Source organism: Rousettus aegyptiacus, unplaced genomic scaffold, assembly GCF_014176215.1.
Source record: "Rousettus aegyptiacus isolate mRouAeg1 unplaced genomic scaffold, mRouAeg1.p scaffold_m13_p_11, whole genome shotgun sequence".
NCBI classification, from domain to species: Eukaryota; Metazoa; Chordata; class Mammalia; order Chiroptera; family Pteropodidae; genus Rousettus; species Rousettus aegyptiacus.
Window position 1 is genome coordinate 23,488,896 of NW_023416286.1, and position 15,496 is coordinate 23,504,391.

General features: G+C 33.2%; 1 protein-coding gene across 2 annotated transcripts in view; it reads left to right on the plus strand.

The window, feature by feature from the left end:
- VPS37A (VPS37A subunit of ESCRT-I) overlaps positions 1-15,496 on the plus strand; it is a 37,651-nt gene that overhangs the window by 5,318 nt on the left and 16,837 nt on the right. For both annotated transcript variants that reach the window (XM_016129857.2, XM_016129850.2), the window contains exons 2-4: positions 5,599-5,673; positions 7,447-7,561; positions 8,140-8,240. In XM_016129857.2, the coding sequence (XP_015985343.1) occupies positions 5,599-5,673; positions 7,447-7,561; positions 8,140-8,240 (291 nt within the window). The remainder of the gene's footprint in view (positions 1-5,598; positions 5,674-7,446; positions 7,562-8,139; positions 8,241-15,496) is intronic.

Genomic DNA, 15,496 nt, shown 5'->3' on the forward strand with positions numbered 1-15,496 from the left:
TGTTCTTTCTGATTACCCAAACTTTTAGCCTTATAACTTCCTTGTTATAGATCTGTTATTGTATAGTTTTCTATCCTACAGTTGTTAAGTCTAACCCTTCACTCGTAGGCATAAGACTTCTTCTAAACTCATGGGTTTCTGAGTAAGTCGAAATTCCATACCTTTCATTCTGTAGATGTCACTATTAGCTCATAGGACTCACACAAATTTGATAACACAACAAACTTGCAATGAGAGGATATGTATGTATGTTTTAACCTTTGTAATATTATACTTTTTAAAAAGAATTCATTGCCAACATTCATAATTTGAGATTTTTCATTAAAATTTCCACATTTCCAGCTTTTTCACAAAATAGACTTTATTATTTAAAGAAATTTTATATTCACAGCAAAAATGAGCAGGACGTACAGAGATTTCCTATATGTCGTCTGCCCCCTCCAACTTTTCTTTTAAAATAGAAAGATCTGGAATGATTTGGTTACATTGGCTTTGAGTTGAAGAGTAGTAGTTCCTTTTACTGGGCTGCCTCTTAGCCATTTTACCAATTTGCAGTCACTCCCTGTGGTACTACAAGCAATTGCCTTCATTCATGTATGTTATCTAACAACTGTAGGTATTTGGGATGAAAATTTCCTTACAGAAAGAAATTACCTTAACTTATTCCAATTGAAAAAGAATCTGAGAATCTGCTATGCCTTAGCTTATTGAAGCTACAGAAATCTGTAAAATGTGAACATTTTGACTATAAATGAACCATGAGCTCTTGGAAGTGAACTGTAAAGTTATGTATATCAAACAACTCCATAATTAAGTGAATTTTAATTTGATACATTAAATCATATAGTCTATTTACAACCAGTGGTTAAAAGTTATAATTGTAGACTATGTGACACAATAAAGTATGTTAATATTTAAGCAAAAGTTTTCTAAGTGGATCATAACAGCTCAGGTGCTATCTCTAGTTAATTTTCCCCTAGTGTAATATCAGTGCATACCTACTTTAAAAAAAAGGTTACCACACAGTCTGTAATTTCTCCATTGCTAACTGAGACCAGCCACTTCTGCCCCTCCCCTCCAATTTCTCAACTCCTTCCAGGCTATCTCTACTGTCAGCTCACCTAAGGCAAAAACCTGGTCATCCTGTTTTCACTCAGTCTTCCAGTCCGAATACTGCTGGGTTCTAACTGTTCTCTCTGCCTCCGGTCTTCTTCCCTTAATTTTTTCTTCCACATGGCTGCCAGAGTAATCTTAAAATTCTAATTTGAGCATGTTATTCCTTCCAGTAGTTTCCTAACTGTTGCCCAGAAATGTCCACCGTCCTTAGTTTAATGCCTGGTCATCACAGAAGAGAATGATATGACTGATGAAAAGGTGTCGACAGACAGAGGATATAAGGTTTCTTTAATGACAAAGGATATGGAGACGTTAGAGACCAGTGTTATTTCATACCTGAAGCTTGTCTAATGGTGATTCCTCCAAAATGTGCACTTCATTTCCCTGAGTGTTAAGTTTTCTGTTAAATGTAGCTCAGTTATTTTTTTCCTAGAAGACTCCACCACCCCTCACCCTGTTTAGGTTAGGTGTTTTCTTCTGTGTTCCTATAGCTCTTTGCATATCTGTCATTAGCCTGTGTGTTCTACGAGAACATTGTTCAAAAAATGTGAAATATATTGAACATATTAAATAGATTTAGAAAACAGACAAAATCAATTAGTTTACCTTAGTATTTCTCAGCCTTTAACATGCTAAAGTGCATCAGTATTCTCCAAGAGAAGGATATAGTATGGGGCATATTCCAACCTTTTGTTTGAGCTGTTTATTTTAATTTTTCAGTTTCTTTTTCATTTTCTTATCTACCATTGTGTGTGTGTATGAATTCAAGTGCTATTTTCTTTTGTTCCTCTGAAGTTTTTAATTACACAAATTTATAGTCTTTGCTCACTCAGTTAACTGTTTCCTTGAGTTTTTGTGTTTTGTGCTTGTTGAGTTTGGTACATGCCTTGCATGGTTTTGTTTTGTTCAGACCTTTTTGGTGTGTTCATTTCTGTATTGAGATTCCTTGTTGACTTGTTTGTGGATAATTAACTGTTTATCACAGCCTACCTCTGATGATGAATGAAAAAGAATAACTTGTTCCAATGTGGGGCAAGCTGATAGTTGTCTTCCAGAAATGGCAACTTCCTGGGAATTGGTAGCTTAAGGCACTGCTGCTTCAGAAGCTGCCTCACTGTGTTATTCCAGGTGCAGATCTTACTGCTGTTTGCTGGTTTGAAGAGCAAGGAAAACAGGAGAGTGCTCTAGCCTACCTGCTGTTATGCAGCTTCTCATTCATTACTTAGAGAAATGCTCCTGCTCTGCCCTCCACACTGTTTGCATTGATTTGTTTCAAGGGCTTGAAGGACCTTCAAGCTGCTGCTACTTTGCATTGGTCTTATCTTTTGGGTTGTCAGTAGTTCCTGTATTAACTATCTTTTTCTTCCTTTTTCCTTATATCTAATCCCATCTTTTTTATCTTTCAGGATTTCCTCAAAATTTTTTCTCTGCTTATGTTACTATTTGCCTTCTTGCCCTGCTATAGATTTGCTTTTTCAAAGTCTATTTTGATATTTCCTGGAGATTTAGATGAGAAAAGGAAGTTATGCATTCTCCTTCTACTGTCTTTACATGTAAATCCTTTATTTGCAAGGTTCACAGAAAAGTCTTTTTGTAGAAGATAAATGATCATTCTACAAAAGGAATCTTTTAACTATAACTAGTGCCTCTTGCATTTCAAGGTCTGTTTACAGTTTTAGGGACTATCAAAGAAATGAAGATTCCCATAAATCATATACTGACTAACAAAGTTATCCATTGTTTCAGCTTTCTTTAGTCCCAGATTCTGAGCCACTGAAGTAAAACTGCAGTAATTCACTTCTTTCAGAGAACCTAGAAAATAAAAGTATTAATTGCAGGTTATTTAAATTTTCTCGTGTGGTGCGATTACAGTATTGCTTTAAAGTGTGTGTGTGTGTGTGTGTGTGTGTGTGTGTGTGTTTCCATCCAAAGTAGTACTGCCCGTCAGCATAAAGATATGGCTGTAAGAATGTTTTTCAGATCATGGTTTATTGTAGTAAAAATTGGAAACAATCTAAATGTCTAAAAGTTGAAAATAGGTTAAATAATATACTAGAATAGTATGCTGCCTTTAAAAATATTGTAAAAGAACATTTACTGATTTAGGAAGTAATCACAATAAATTATTGAGTAGGAAAAGAGCAGTGTATATTTTTTAAAATAAGACTGAATGTAGACAGAAGATTAGAAGGTTTGGATGTTTCTTACATCCAAACCTGTAGAGAACTTTGAGTTTATTTGAGTCAAACTGACAACATATCCCGGGAAGGAAGATCTCAGATGCTCCAGAGAATAACAGTTTTGCAGTTTCTTTTATACATTTGAAATTAAGAAGGGAATGTAAGGAAGATTACATGCAGGTAGGAGGAAGCAATGTAGGGATGGGATTACAGGGTAGTTAAGATTATGTGCTCTCTTGAGGGGTCTGAAAGGGGCATTTGAAAGGTGTGTTAACCTAGATGCACAGAAACAATAAGCAGGACTTAAGACAAACATAAACCTTGTGGTATAGAAGTATGCCTGGGGTGTGACTACCCACCATGACCTGCCCAGTTATGAATTTATAATCAGATCACCCTTCAGGTTACTTTCCACAGAACCCCTTTTTTGGTCCGTGAAGGTTATGCACCAATATGTTGGCAGTAGTTATCTTGGGGATATGAGCTCCTGAGTGATTTTTGTATTTTTTGTGCATTATCTCACTTAATCTAACAATTCATTTAGGTATATTGGTGCTTGCAACATCCCCATTTCCCATTTGAGAGATAAGGTTTAGGTTAAGTAACTTGCTCAGGACCACACAGGTACGCGGCGGAGGGAGGATTTGAGCCAGGAAGCCTAACTTAAAAGGTCATGCTCTTAATTTGTGACCAGTATTCCCTTGAAGCAATGACACCTTAGGGTCCTAAGATAACATAGAGGAATAAAAAACTTAACAAAAATTTTATATTGATTATGTGGTATTCATACAACTGAGGAGGCTGTCAGTATCCTAGTTCAAACTTGATCCCCAAGGAGAAACTTTCATGAAAATTTTAAGTACTAATGTTGAATATCTTATTGAGTCTCTTAGCTGTTTCTTCTTCTCAGTCATAAACCCATTCCATGGATATCAGAGGAGAAAGCTTATAGATACCTATGACTTCTCCATAACTCTTATTTCAACACTTTTGACCCTTTCAAGCTACTCAAATTTTACATATTCTATGCGCTAGGTTTTTATCAGAAGGCCAAAAAATGTAGTAGTCCAAAAAATGAGGAAAGTAAGGTTTCCTGGTGCAGCAAAAAGAATAAAAAGTAGATTATTAAGTAAACGCTAGATCTTTCAAGGATATTTATGCTTGAAAAAGTTTATCTCCATTTGAACATTAAGCTTCCTTGTAACTATAACTCATTAATACTACTTAACATTTTTCTCTTTGCAAATATTATAAATTTTGGGGTTCTAAGTGAGTCTCCCCAAATTTATTTTGCAAGTTATACTTGTAATAATGTGTGCCTGCTGTTAATAAAATAAAATTCTGAATATAGAATATTAAGGTATAAGGGACTTAGAGTAGTTGTTAATTATATCCAACTGCTAGTAACAAGGACTCCCAAAATAATAACTTAAGCAAGATAAAAAGTTTGTTTTTCACTCACATAAGAAGAAATTCATTTTAACAATTGCATAGTCATCTAGGATCCAAGCTACTTCTTTCTACTTAGCTCTCCCTAGCGCCTGGCTTCTGTTTTCAGGTTCACTCATAGTCCAGTAGAGCTATTAGAAGTCCAGCTATCAGATCCAGGCAGGAAGGGCAAATAGGCTTACACCAGTTTTTTTTGTTCCCCTTTAATATGCTTTTCTGAAAATTCTAACCCACAACTTCCCTAAATCATATTGGCTGGGATTTAAGTCATAGCACCAACTAGCTGCGCAAGAGACTGGAAGATTGATGCTCAGAATAAAATCAGGCTTCTCTTCCTTAGGAAGAAGGGGAAAGTTTGTTTTTGGAAAGCAGCCAGCAATCTCTATCATAAGACTGAGGGGACATCTCATCCAGACTGTTAAGTTTAAGCTGTTAAGACCCAGACTGTCCTGGCTGTCTACTACACAGCTGGTTAGTAGCAAAGTTATAGTCAGAACCCAAATCAGATGTCTCGCTGACCTGTGTTAACTAGAGAGTTCACAATTGCTTCTACTAATGATCAGTTAGAAAAAGTGATAGTCTAGCATTAATACAAGAATTATTCTTTGTCTCTTTACCTCAACATCTACCCACCTCCCACACACACTTGGATATCTCAGAATATTGTTGCTCTTATTTGATAGACCTTTCTCTGATCATTTGTCCCTCAAGATGCAAGTTATATTGGCCATCTAGATTCTGTGATTAAAACTAAAAGTAGTTTTAGTAGGCTCTAAAAACATTTAACATTTGTTTTTAACATTAATGTTTTTATAACTTCAGGTAAATTTTTTTTTCTCATTTTCTCCTACAGTATAGCGGAAATACAGAAAGATGTGGAATATAGGTTGCCATGCACCATAAACAACCTGACAATTAACATTAATATGTGAGTAGAATTGTATCCTACTTTTTTATGTTATAAAACTTAAAAAATATTTTTATTATTTTGTTTCTTGGTTATTTTAGAAGTGTTTAAACAGATTTCAAATATTCCCTTTCTAGTAACTATAATTTATCAAAGTTACACACTTTTGTAAAATAAAAATTTTATAAAGCTATCATTGTAATATATATTGCTGTAAGAAAGAAACTATAAAAGGAATTGGAATAAAAAGGTGTAATAATTGTTAGTACTGTAATCAGTTTCATTAATTTGCACTAAAGTCTTAGCTGGAGATAGACTGAATGAGTAATGATGAAAAAAGAGATCATGTGTGGAAAAACATTAGAGATATATTCACCCTTACATCAGAAAAGAGTTAAAATAGTTTAGTCTTCAGAATCAGGTATACTGCACCAACCAGAAAGTTCAAGGCTGAATTTAATCCGATTATTTTTAAAGAAAAAAACATTAAAAATATAATCATGAGGTTATTAAGTTATAAAGAGGAAAGTTTGGACAAAGTGATTGCTGAAGTACTCATTAACCTCAAGTGCAATTATTAGTCTTTAGTATGAAAGAATTGGGTTATTACCTTAGATTCGTTAGGTAGCTGGCTGGTAGAGCCAGTGTTTGGGCTAGAGAAAAGGCACCTAACTTGAAGACAGGAACCATGGTTTATTCATCTTCATATCCTCATTGCCTAGTATAGTGCCTGCACAAAGGAGGCCTAATTAAATCCTAGTTAAATGAGTGAATTAAAGCATGAGTATATTACACTGCCAAGCATTATGCTATGTTATCTTGATATATAGGAACTTTTTAAATCCTTATTGTAACCCCTGAAAATTGGGGTACATTTATAGACAGATGTGAATAGCATAGTCATAATACAAACTCAAATTGGATGGGCTCCAATTCATTGCCTTTTTTAACCAAACTAGTTTAACATTTTCAACTATACAAAGAAAGTAGTTTCATTTCTCTTCAAATGCCCTAAGTAGAGCTAAGAAGGAGAAGCCAACAAGGACCCAGTTTTCTTCTTGACATTGCTGTCAGGAAATTATTTTCTGAGCCAATAGGGGAACAGAGAGGCAATTTAGAGAGACATATTTTTCTGAGTTTTAGAGGAGATTTGGAAAACAGGGTTCACTCCCTAATTTTAAATTTGTAATAGTTCAAAAAAGGTTAATATTTTCACCTTTTTTTGTGTTGAGAATTTGCTGTTCTTTATTTGAACCATGTGATTGACCTCAAAGTTGGGAGAGATGACTTAATTGGGACATTTAGAAAAGAGTCATGTAGAACTAAGGCGTTATGACAACTACAGATACTTTCATTTTTATTCATGTACTCTTTAAAAATTCTCTAGGTAGTGAAATAATTCTTGGCAGCATTTCAAAAGTAGGAAAACCACAAGAAAATTACCTGGGACCTGTGGTCCAATAAATAGCCAGACTAAGTTAATGTGACTCACGTGCTGCAAATGCCTGATCTTATTTTCGAGATTTTGTATTGCTTGGTATACTGTGTTTGAATGCAATTACCTGGCATGGTGTGAAGAATATTCTGTAATTCAGGGTATCCATAGTCCACATTAAGAAGGTTTTACTGTGTGGACATTACTTTATAATCTTGTTGCCAAAATGCATCTTTTTGCTGAATAATTAATCCAAGTGAAAGTATGAAATTTAATTTGCTTTTAACTTTGTTTTAGAATTATGACTGTATAATGTAACATTTGTTGTCTTTGCTTTTCCTCTGTTCTACCTTTACCAGATTACTCCCTCCACAATTTCCTCAGGAAAAACCAGTGATCAGTGTTTATCCACCAATACGACATCATTTAATGGATAAACAAGGAGTATATGTTACCTCTCCATTAGTAAACAATGTATGTTTACAGTATCTTTATTTCAGAGTAATATAACATTTCTACTAAATGTTTTAGAAATCTAAAGTGCACTTTAAATGTCATTTTGGAATGAATAATTTAAAAAAAAATTTACTGTGCGTAATAGTACTGACATAAAGACTGTTTTTCAGTGATGAGGACCTGTTGATGTTAGAATTTTGATTCAAAGTATATCTTCCATAGTTGTTAGGAAGAGATAAAATTCAATATGCCTTAAAGTTCTCTGGATATGCATGTGATTGATTAGCATGAAGGACTACTTAATGTACTCTCAATATTTACCTTTGAACCTTCAAATTATTGTAAATAGGGAAGTGAAAATGTTTCAGCTCCATTGATTAAACTTTTAATCTGATTTATGGTATTAATTCTATTAGTGCATATATAATTATAGATCGCTAATAAGGTCATTTGACACAATATCCTTTGCTTTCCATTTAATTCTTGACTTGCAAAAATGGGATTTAATACTGTTTTAGAGTGAAGTTATCTCAACAAGACTTTATACTATTTTTCTGAAAGTGATCTTGATCATTCTGTATTACTGTTACTTTCAGTTTACAATGCACTCAGATCTTGGAAAAATTATTCAGAGTTTATTGGATGAGTTTTGGAAGAATCCTCCAGTTTTAGCTCCTACTTCAACAGCATTTCCATAGTAAGTATAATTATAACAAAAATGTTTGTATATATTTATTTTCACTTATTTTAATCAAAGTAATCAAAATGTAGTTTAAAAATTCAAATGATGTTAAAAGGCACTCCTCTGCTTGCCACATCCCCACCTTCACAAAAATACATTCATACTTTTCAGAGGCAACCGTGTCTTCTTTTAGATGCTTCTCATATTTACCTTTTCTGAATAATTTATACAGACTGTTACCTGTTGATCCTTTCATTTTTAGATATTATCTATAAACTTCATTATGATCGATGAAGAGTTTAGTTATCTTTCACAAACCTTCCTTTCCCCTTTTTTTCTCAGTAAAATTATATCATACTTTTTACTTAAACTTGTGTTTGGTGTTTTATTACTTTGACTCTTAAAATTCTCTGTTGCTGAGCCAAGAACTTTATCATGATTACATTTTGTTATGGTATAACTCTTTGCTTTTTTCTGGAGTTAATTATGACTTCCACTTTTCCATTGGTTTTGTTTTCTTAGAACTTTTAAACTTTCTGAAACGTCTCTTTTAAGCCCTTCAGCCTTTCACACTCTCCTGAAGATACATCTAGCTTTCACATCTGGTCATTCTCGGAGGCACTCTCATGTGTTCATTTTTTTGTTTTGTTTTGTTTCCTTTTCTTTTGGTCATAGCTGCATTCCACTTCTAGGTGCTAAATTCTATTCTGGTTATTAAGGCTTCATGACAAATTACCAACAAAATTATTACTTAAAACAATGAATACATTTATTTTGCTCCCTAATCTTGAATTCAGGAAGGTTTCATCAGAGAGAGCTCTTGTCTGCTCTGCTCATCATCATTGGCATCTCATAAGAGGCCTTACCTGAGATATCAGCTAGAATACTTAAATGTGTCATCTTTCTGTGGCTTGGGCTTCCTCACAACATATTGCCTGGGTTCCTACAAGGAACATCCTCAGAGAGCTATGAGAAAGTCATAGTGACTTAGCTGCTGCAGTCATTCACTTCTGCTATATTTGATTTGTTGAGGCAATTGCAAAATCTTAACCACATTCAAGGGAAGGAAAATAGGCTTTTCCTCTTAATAACAGAATGACAAGGTTCTGGAAGAGCAAATGAGACCAGAAATATTGCTGTGGACATTTTTTGGAAAACAATATGCCACAAGATGCTTGGAAGATAAATTTTGAGACATTTTAAAAAATTTGCAAAATATACCCTCACACTTAATAATTGGTACAGTTCAAATTCAAAGTTGAAGTGGTTTTCACTCAAAATTTTGAAGGCGAATGCTGTCTTTCTGTTATCTCTACTGTCTACGAATTGGCTGTTATTCCTAAGATGTCCAATGCCATTTTGATTTCTGATCCTTTGTAACTTTTTTATCTTTGATGTTCTGAAACTGCATGATGATACCACTTATTGTTGCTCTTTTTATTTCTTCTTTCCAGAATTTTTTTTGACTTTATTGCCCAGTCCTCCTACTTAATTTTTAAGAACTTTTTCTTATTCAGAAGTCAAGCAGCATCTTCAATAATGCCTGGACTGCTGCTTAGCTAGGTTATTCCACTCATTAGATATATCAATCCCAGTCCTCATATTTGCCTCTTGTGTCTATGTCCTGGAGCCATGAGCCTCATTGATATTCTTTATCTAAAAAGTATTTCCTGTCTTCTGTCATGGTTAGATACAAACTCATTCACTTTATTTGAAAATATAAGCCAACAAATTTACTTGTTCCCATTTCAAATAAGTTCTTTGATATAGTGCACATTATTAAAAAGCAAGTTTGATGCATCTCCTAGATTATTTTATAGTACGTACCTGCTACTAAAGTCAAATAAGCAAATTGGTTCAGAATTATTAAGACTTTAACTCAAGGATAATACAAATATTCTCTCATGTTAATCATATTGTTTCCAAGTAATTTATGTTATATCTGCATTTATCACTAATATACCTTTGGATAAAAGTAAAGTTTTAAGATAAAGATAAGAGATCCTTTGAAATAAGCTTATTGGAAGACTTTTTTAACTTAATTTTTTCAATTGATCATATATTTACTTGGCTTAAAATTCAAAAATTTAAAGGAGTATGAGGTGAAAAGTCTCCCTGCCACTTCTTTTCCCCTTGCAACTTAGTTTTTATTCTCACTGGTACCTCGAATTGTTTGTTTGAGTATGTATGCATAGAATTCATACAAATGTGTAGAATTCAAAGTATAGACCTATTTTATGCACATTCAAAGAAATATGTACATATATTTTATTCCCTCCTTTTTTGCACTAATGGTAGCATACTATTATCTTGTCTTTTTTTCCCCCAAAACGGTATGGTTTTGAGAACTTTCCATGTTGGTCTATAAAGCATTCATTCTTTATGACCTCAAAGTATTTGGTTTATGAATATACCGTAATTTACTTACACAAGACTCCTCCTATTGATGGATATTTTTATTGTTTCTAATATTTCCTAAAAGGCCCACTCGTTTTGCCATCATTACTGCATTGAATAACTTTTAAAAATAATATTTTACCCAAATTTGAGTATATTTGTTGGTTACATTCTCAAAGTAGTATGCACATACAAATGTGCATTTTTGACAAATACTGCAAAAAAATTGCTCTACATAGTAGTACTGATTTCTATACATAATGCTTATTTCCCTATACCCTCTGCCGGTATATTATCAAAATGGATCTTTGCCATTTTATAAGCAGAAAATATGTTAGTATAATTTTAGTTATATTATCTTACTACAATGAAGTTGACCATCTCTTCTTATGATTTAGAGATTTTTTTTTCCTTTTCATAACCTGTATATTCTATTCTAGTCTACATTTTGTTATTGGGTTGTTAGCCATTTATCAGTTTGCAGGAATTCTTTATATACTAGGTCAGTTATCCCTTTGTGACATGAATTTCAAATTTTCTCCCGATATGTTATTTGTCTTTATTTAGAATGGACTTTGTTGTGTAGTTTTATTTGTTTGTTTGTATGTGTTTTTAATGCATGGAGTTTATCACTATTTTATGACTTCTGAACTTCAGATCACAGAAAGTCCCTTCCCACCTCAAGCTTTTAATTTCCCAATGATTTCTTCTTCTTTTAAGAGTTTCTTTAAACATTTAAATCTTTGATTCATTTAGTTTGTATCTGGCTTCAATACAGTTTTTTCCAGATGTCCCAACACTATTGACTGATTTTTTTCTACTTATTTAAGATGCTGCATTTATTATATTTGAATTCCTATATGTATTTGGGCTTTTTCTGGATTTTATATTCAGTTCCATTGACCTATTTATCCATTAGTATTATGCTTTGAAGTTTTTAATAAGGTTTTATAGTTGTTTTGCTATGTGGCAGGGCTAATCTCTCTTTGCGTTTCTTTTTCAGATACTTTTTTTTCTATTCTTATTTTTCCATATAAACCTTAGTATCATTATTTACATTTGAAAATCTGTGATGGATGTTTTCTTCCAACATAATTCCAACTCATGTTAATTTATGTCATTAAATGAAATAATAGCATTCCTGTTTAAAAATTGTTTAAGGTTTATATATTTTGGAATATGTTTACTCCAATATGTGTTTTCTCCAATACCACCAAGTAATTCTCTAATTCTCAGTAGACACTAACTGAATTTCCTACAATTGAACTAAATTTTGATGCTATCTAACTAGAGGTATCATCAGATCCCACAGATAAAGGGCTCAGTCTCACAAGACTGCCCCACTTCAGACACCAATTGAAAATCCACAGATTGTTACCTGTGCTTCTGATTGCATGGCTATTAAGTCAGAGGTTCCCATAACCCCTCCTTAGGTTCGATTATTTTTCTAGATTGGTTCACAAAACTCAGAGAAACATCTACTTATGTTTATCAGTTTATTATAAAGGATAACGATCAGTAGCCAGATGAATAGGCACAAAGGGCAAGGTCTGGGAGTGTCCTGAGTACATGAGATTCTTTCTCTGTGGACTGGGTGCTCCACTCTCCTGCCATGTGGATGCATTCACCAGCCAGAAAGTTTGTCAAATCTCATTGTTCAAGAGCTTTTATAAAGCTTAATCTGTATTCAGCCTCTTTCTTGAGGTCAGTGGGTAAAGCTAAAATTTCCAACCCTCTATCCCTAGGTCTTTCTGGTGACCAACAGCATCCTGAGACTACATAGGAACCCAGACTAAGTCACCTTATTATAAACTCCGGTGTTATGAATAACAAATAAGGTTCCTGTCGTTCACCAGGGTCTTAGGAGCTTTGTGCCAGGAACCTGGTCAAAGATCAAATATATTTTTTATTATATGACAAATACAAAGTGGAATATTTAGCATTTAGTATTTATTTAAAACTAACATAAGTCTTTTCTTAATGCAAGAGTGAATATTCCATATAAACTTACTGTGTGTTAATTAAAATATTGGTATCTAGATAAACCTGAATTGCCTTAATTATTTTAGGTTCTCTCTGAACTTCTCTAAGAGGAAAAAAGTTCAATATAAAATACTTATTTTAGTTTTTGATATATAATTGACATATTAGTTTCAGGTGTTCAAAATAATTTTTGATGTTAGTATATATGGAGATATAATCACAATAAGTCTAGTTAACATCTATCACTATACATAATTACAGATATTTTTTTCTTGTGATGAGAATGTTTTAGATCTATTTCTTAGCAACTTTCAAATGCACAATATAGTATTATTAACTATAGTTACCATGCTAAACATTACATCCCATGACTTGTTTATTTTATAATGGAAAGTTTTTATCCTTTGACCCGCTTCACCCATTTCATCTACTCCCAGACCCCCACCTCTGGTAACCACCAATCTCTGTATCTATGAGCTTGGTTTTTTTGTTTTTTAACTCCTCATGTATGTGAGGTCATACAGTATTTGTCTTTCTCTGCTAACTTATTGCACTTAGCCTAATGCCCTCCATGTCCATTCCTGTTGTCGCAAATGACAAGATTGTCTTCTTCTCTTATGACCAAATGATATTCCGTTGTTTATACACACCACTTATCCATTCATCCATTGATGTACACTTAGGTTGTTTCACTATTGTAAATAATGCTTCAGGGTGGATATATCTTTTTCGAGTTAGTATTTTTATTTTCTCTGTGTAAATACCCAGAAGTGGAATTGCTGGTAGTTCTATTTTTAAGTTTTTAAGAAACCTCCATATTTTCCATAGTTGCTACACCAATTTACATTACCACCAACAACGCTCAGGATTACCTTTTCTCCACATCCTTACCAGTACTTGTCTTTTTAATAATAGCTATTTTAACAGATGATGTCTCATTGTGGTTCTGATTTGCATTTCTCTGATTACTAGTGATGTTGAGCATTTTTTCATTCACCTGTTGGCCATCTGTATTTCTTCTCTGGAAAATGTCTTTTCAGACAGATTTGCCCATCTTTTAATCAGATTTTTTTCTGTTGAGTTCTACAGTTTCTTTATATATTTTGGATATCCATCCCTTGCATGTGGCTGGCTGTCCAGTTTTCCCAGTACCACTTATTGAAGTGACTGTCCTATCCCCATTGTATTTTCTTAGCTCTTTTATAGTAAATTAATTGATTAAATATATGTGAGTTTATTTATGGGTTCTCTATTTTGTTCCATTTACCTAATCTGTTTTTACGCCAGTAGTGTACTGTTTCGATTAGTATAACTTTGTAATATAGTTTGAAATCAGGGAGCATAATGCCTTCAGCTTTGTTCTGCTTTCTCAAAATTGCTTTTACTATTTGGGATCTTTTGCAGTTTCATACAAATTTTAGGGTTATTTGTTTTATTTCGGTGAAAAATGGCATTGGAATTTTGCAGGGCATTGCATTGAATCTTTAGATTACTTTCAGAAGTATAGTTATTTTAACAATATTTCTTCCACTCTGTGAACACAGGGTATCTTTCTGTTTCTATGTCTTCAGCTTTTTTATTAACTCCTTATAGTTTTCAGTGTACAGGTCTTTGGCCTTGTTAAAATTCATTTATAGGTTTTTGAATTTTTATTTTTGATGCAGTTGTAAATGAGATCATTTTCTTTATTTCTTTTTCAGATAATTCATTGCTGGTGTATAAAAATACAACAGATTTCTGTATATTGATTCTGTAGCCTGCAGCTTTACTGAATTCATTGATTAAATCTAACTGGTTTTGATGGAGTTGTTAGGATTTTCTATATATAACCTTGTAATATGCAAATAGAGACAGTTATATTTCTCCCTTTCTAATTCTCTTGCCTTTTTATTTCCTTTTCTTACCTGATTACTCTGGCAAAGACTTTTAGTACTATGTTGGATAGGAGTGGTAAGAGTGGGCACCCTTGTCTTGTTCCTGATCTTAAGAAAAGCTTTCAGTCTTTCATCATTGAATATGATAGTAGCTGTGGGCTTATCATAAATGGCCCTTTTTATGTCAAAGTATATTTCTTCTATACTTAATTTGTTAAGAGTCTTTTATCATGAATGGATGTCGAATTTTATCAACTGCTTTTTCTGTGTTTACTGAGATGATAATATTCTCTTTCATTCTGTTAATGTGCTGTATAACACTGGTCGGTTTGCATATATTGAACCATACTTGCACCCCAGGGATAAATCTCAATTAATCATGGTGAATGATGCTTTTAATATACTGCTGAATTCAGTTTGCTAGTACTCTGAGAATGAATTTGTACATTTATATTCATCAGGGATACTGGTCTGTAGTTTTCTGGTGGTGTCCTTTTCTGGCTTTAGTATTAGGATTGATACTATCTTCATAATGAATTGGGAAGTGTTCTCTTCAAGTATTTGGAAGAGTTTGAGAAGGATTGGCATTAATTCTTTAAATATTTGTTAAGATTAACCAGTGAAGCTATATAGTCCTGGATATATCTTTACTGGGAGATTTTGGATTACTCATTTAGTCTCCTTACTCATAATTGATCTATTCAAACATCCTATTTCTTATTCTGTGGTATCGTTTTTGTCTCCTTTTTCATTTATATTTTGTTGATTTGAGGTCTCTTTTTCTTTTCTTGGTAGGTCTAGCTAAAGGCATGTCAATTTTGTTTTCAAAGAACTTACTCTTAGTTTTATTGCTCTTTTTAATTGTCTTTTAGTCCTATTTATTTCCCCTCTGATCTTTGTTATTTCCCTTTTTTTTTCTACTAACTAACTTTGGACTTTGTTTTTCTTGTTCTAGTTTCTCGAGGTATAATATTAGGTTATTTATTTGAGATTTTTCTTGTTTCTTGATGTAGGCAT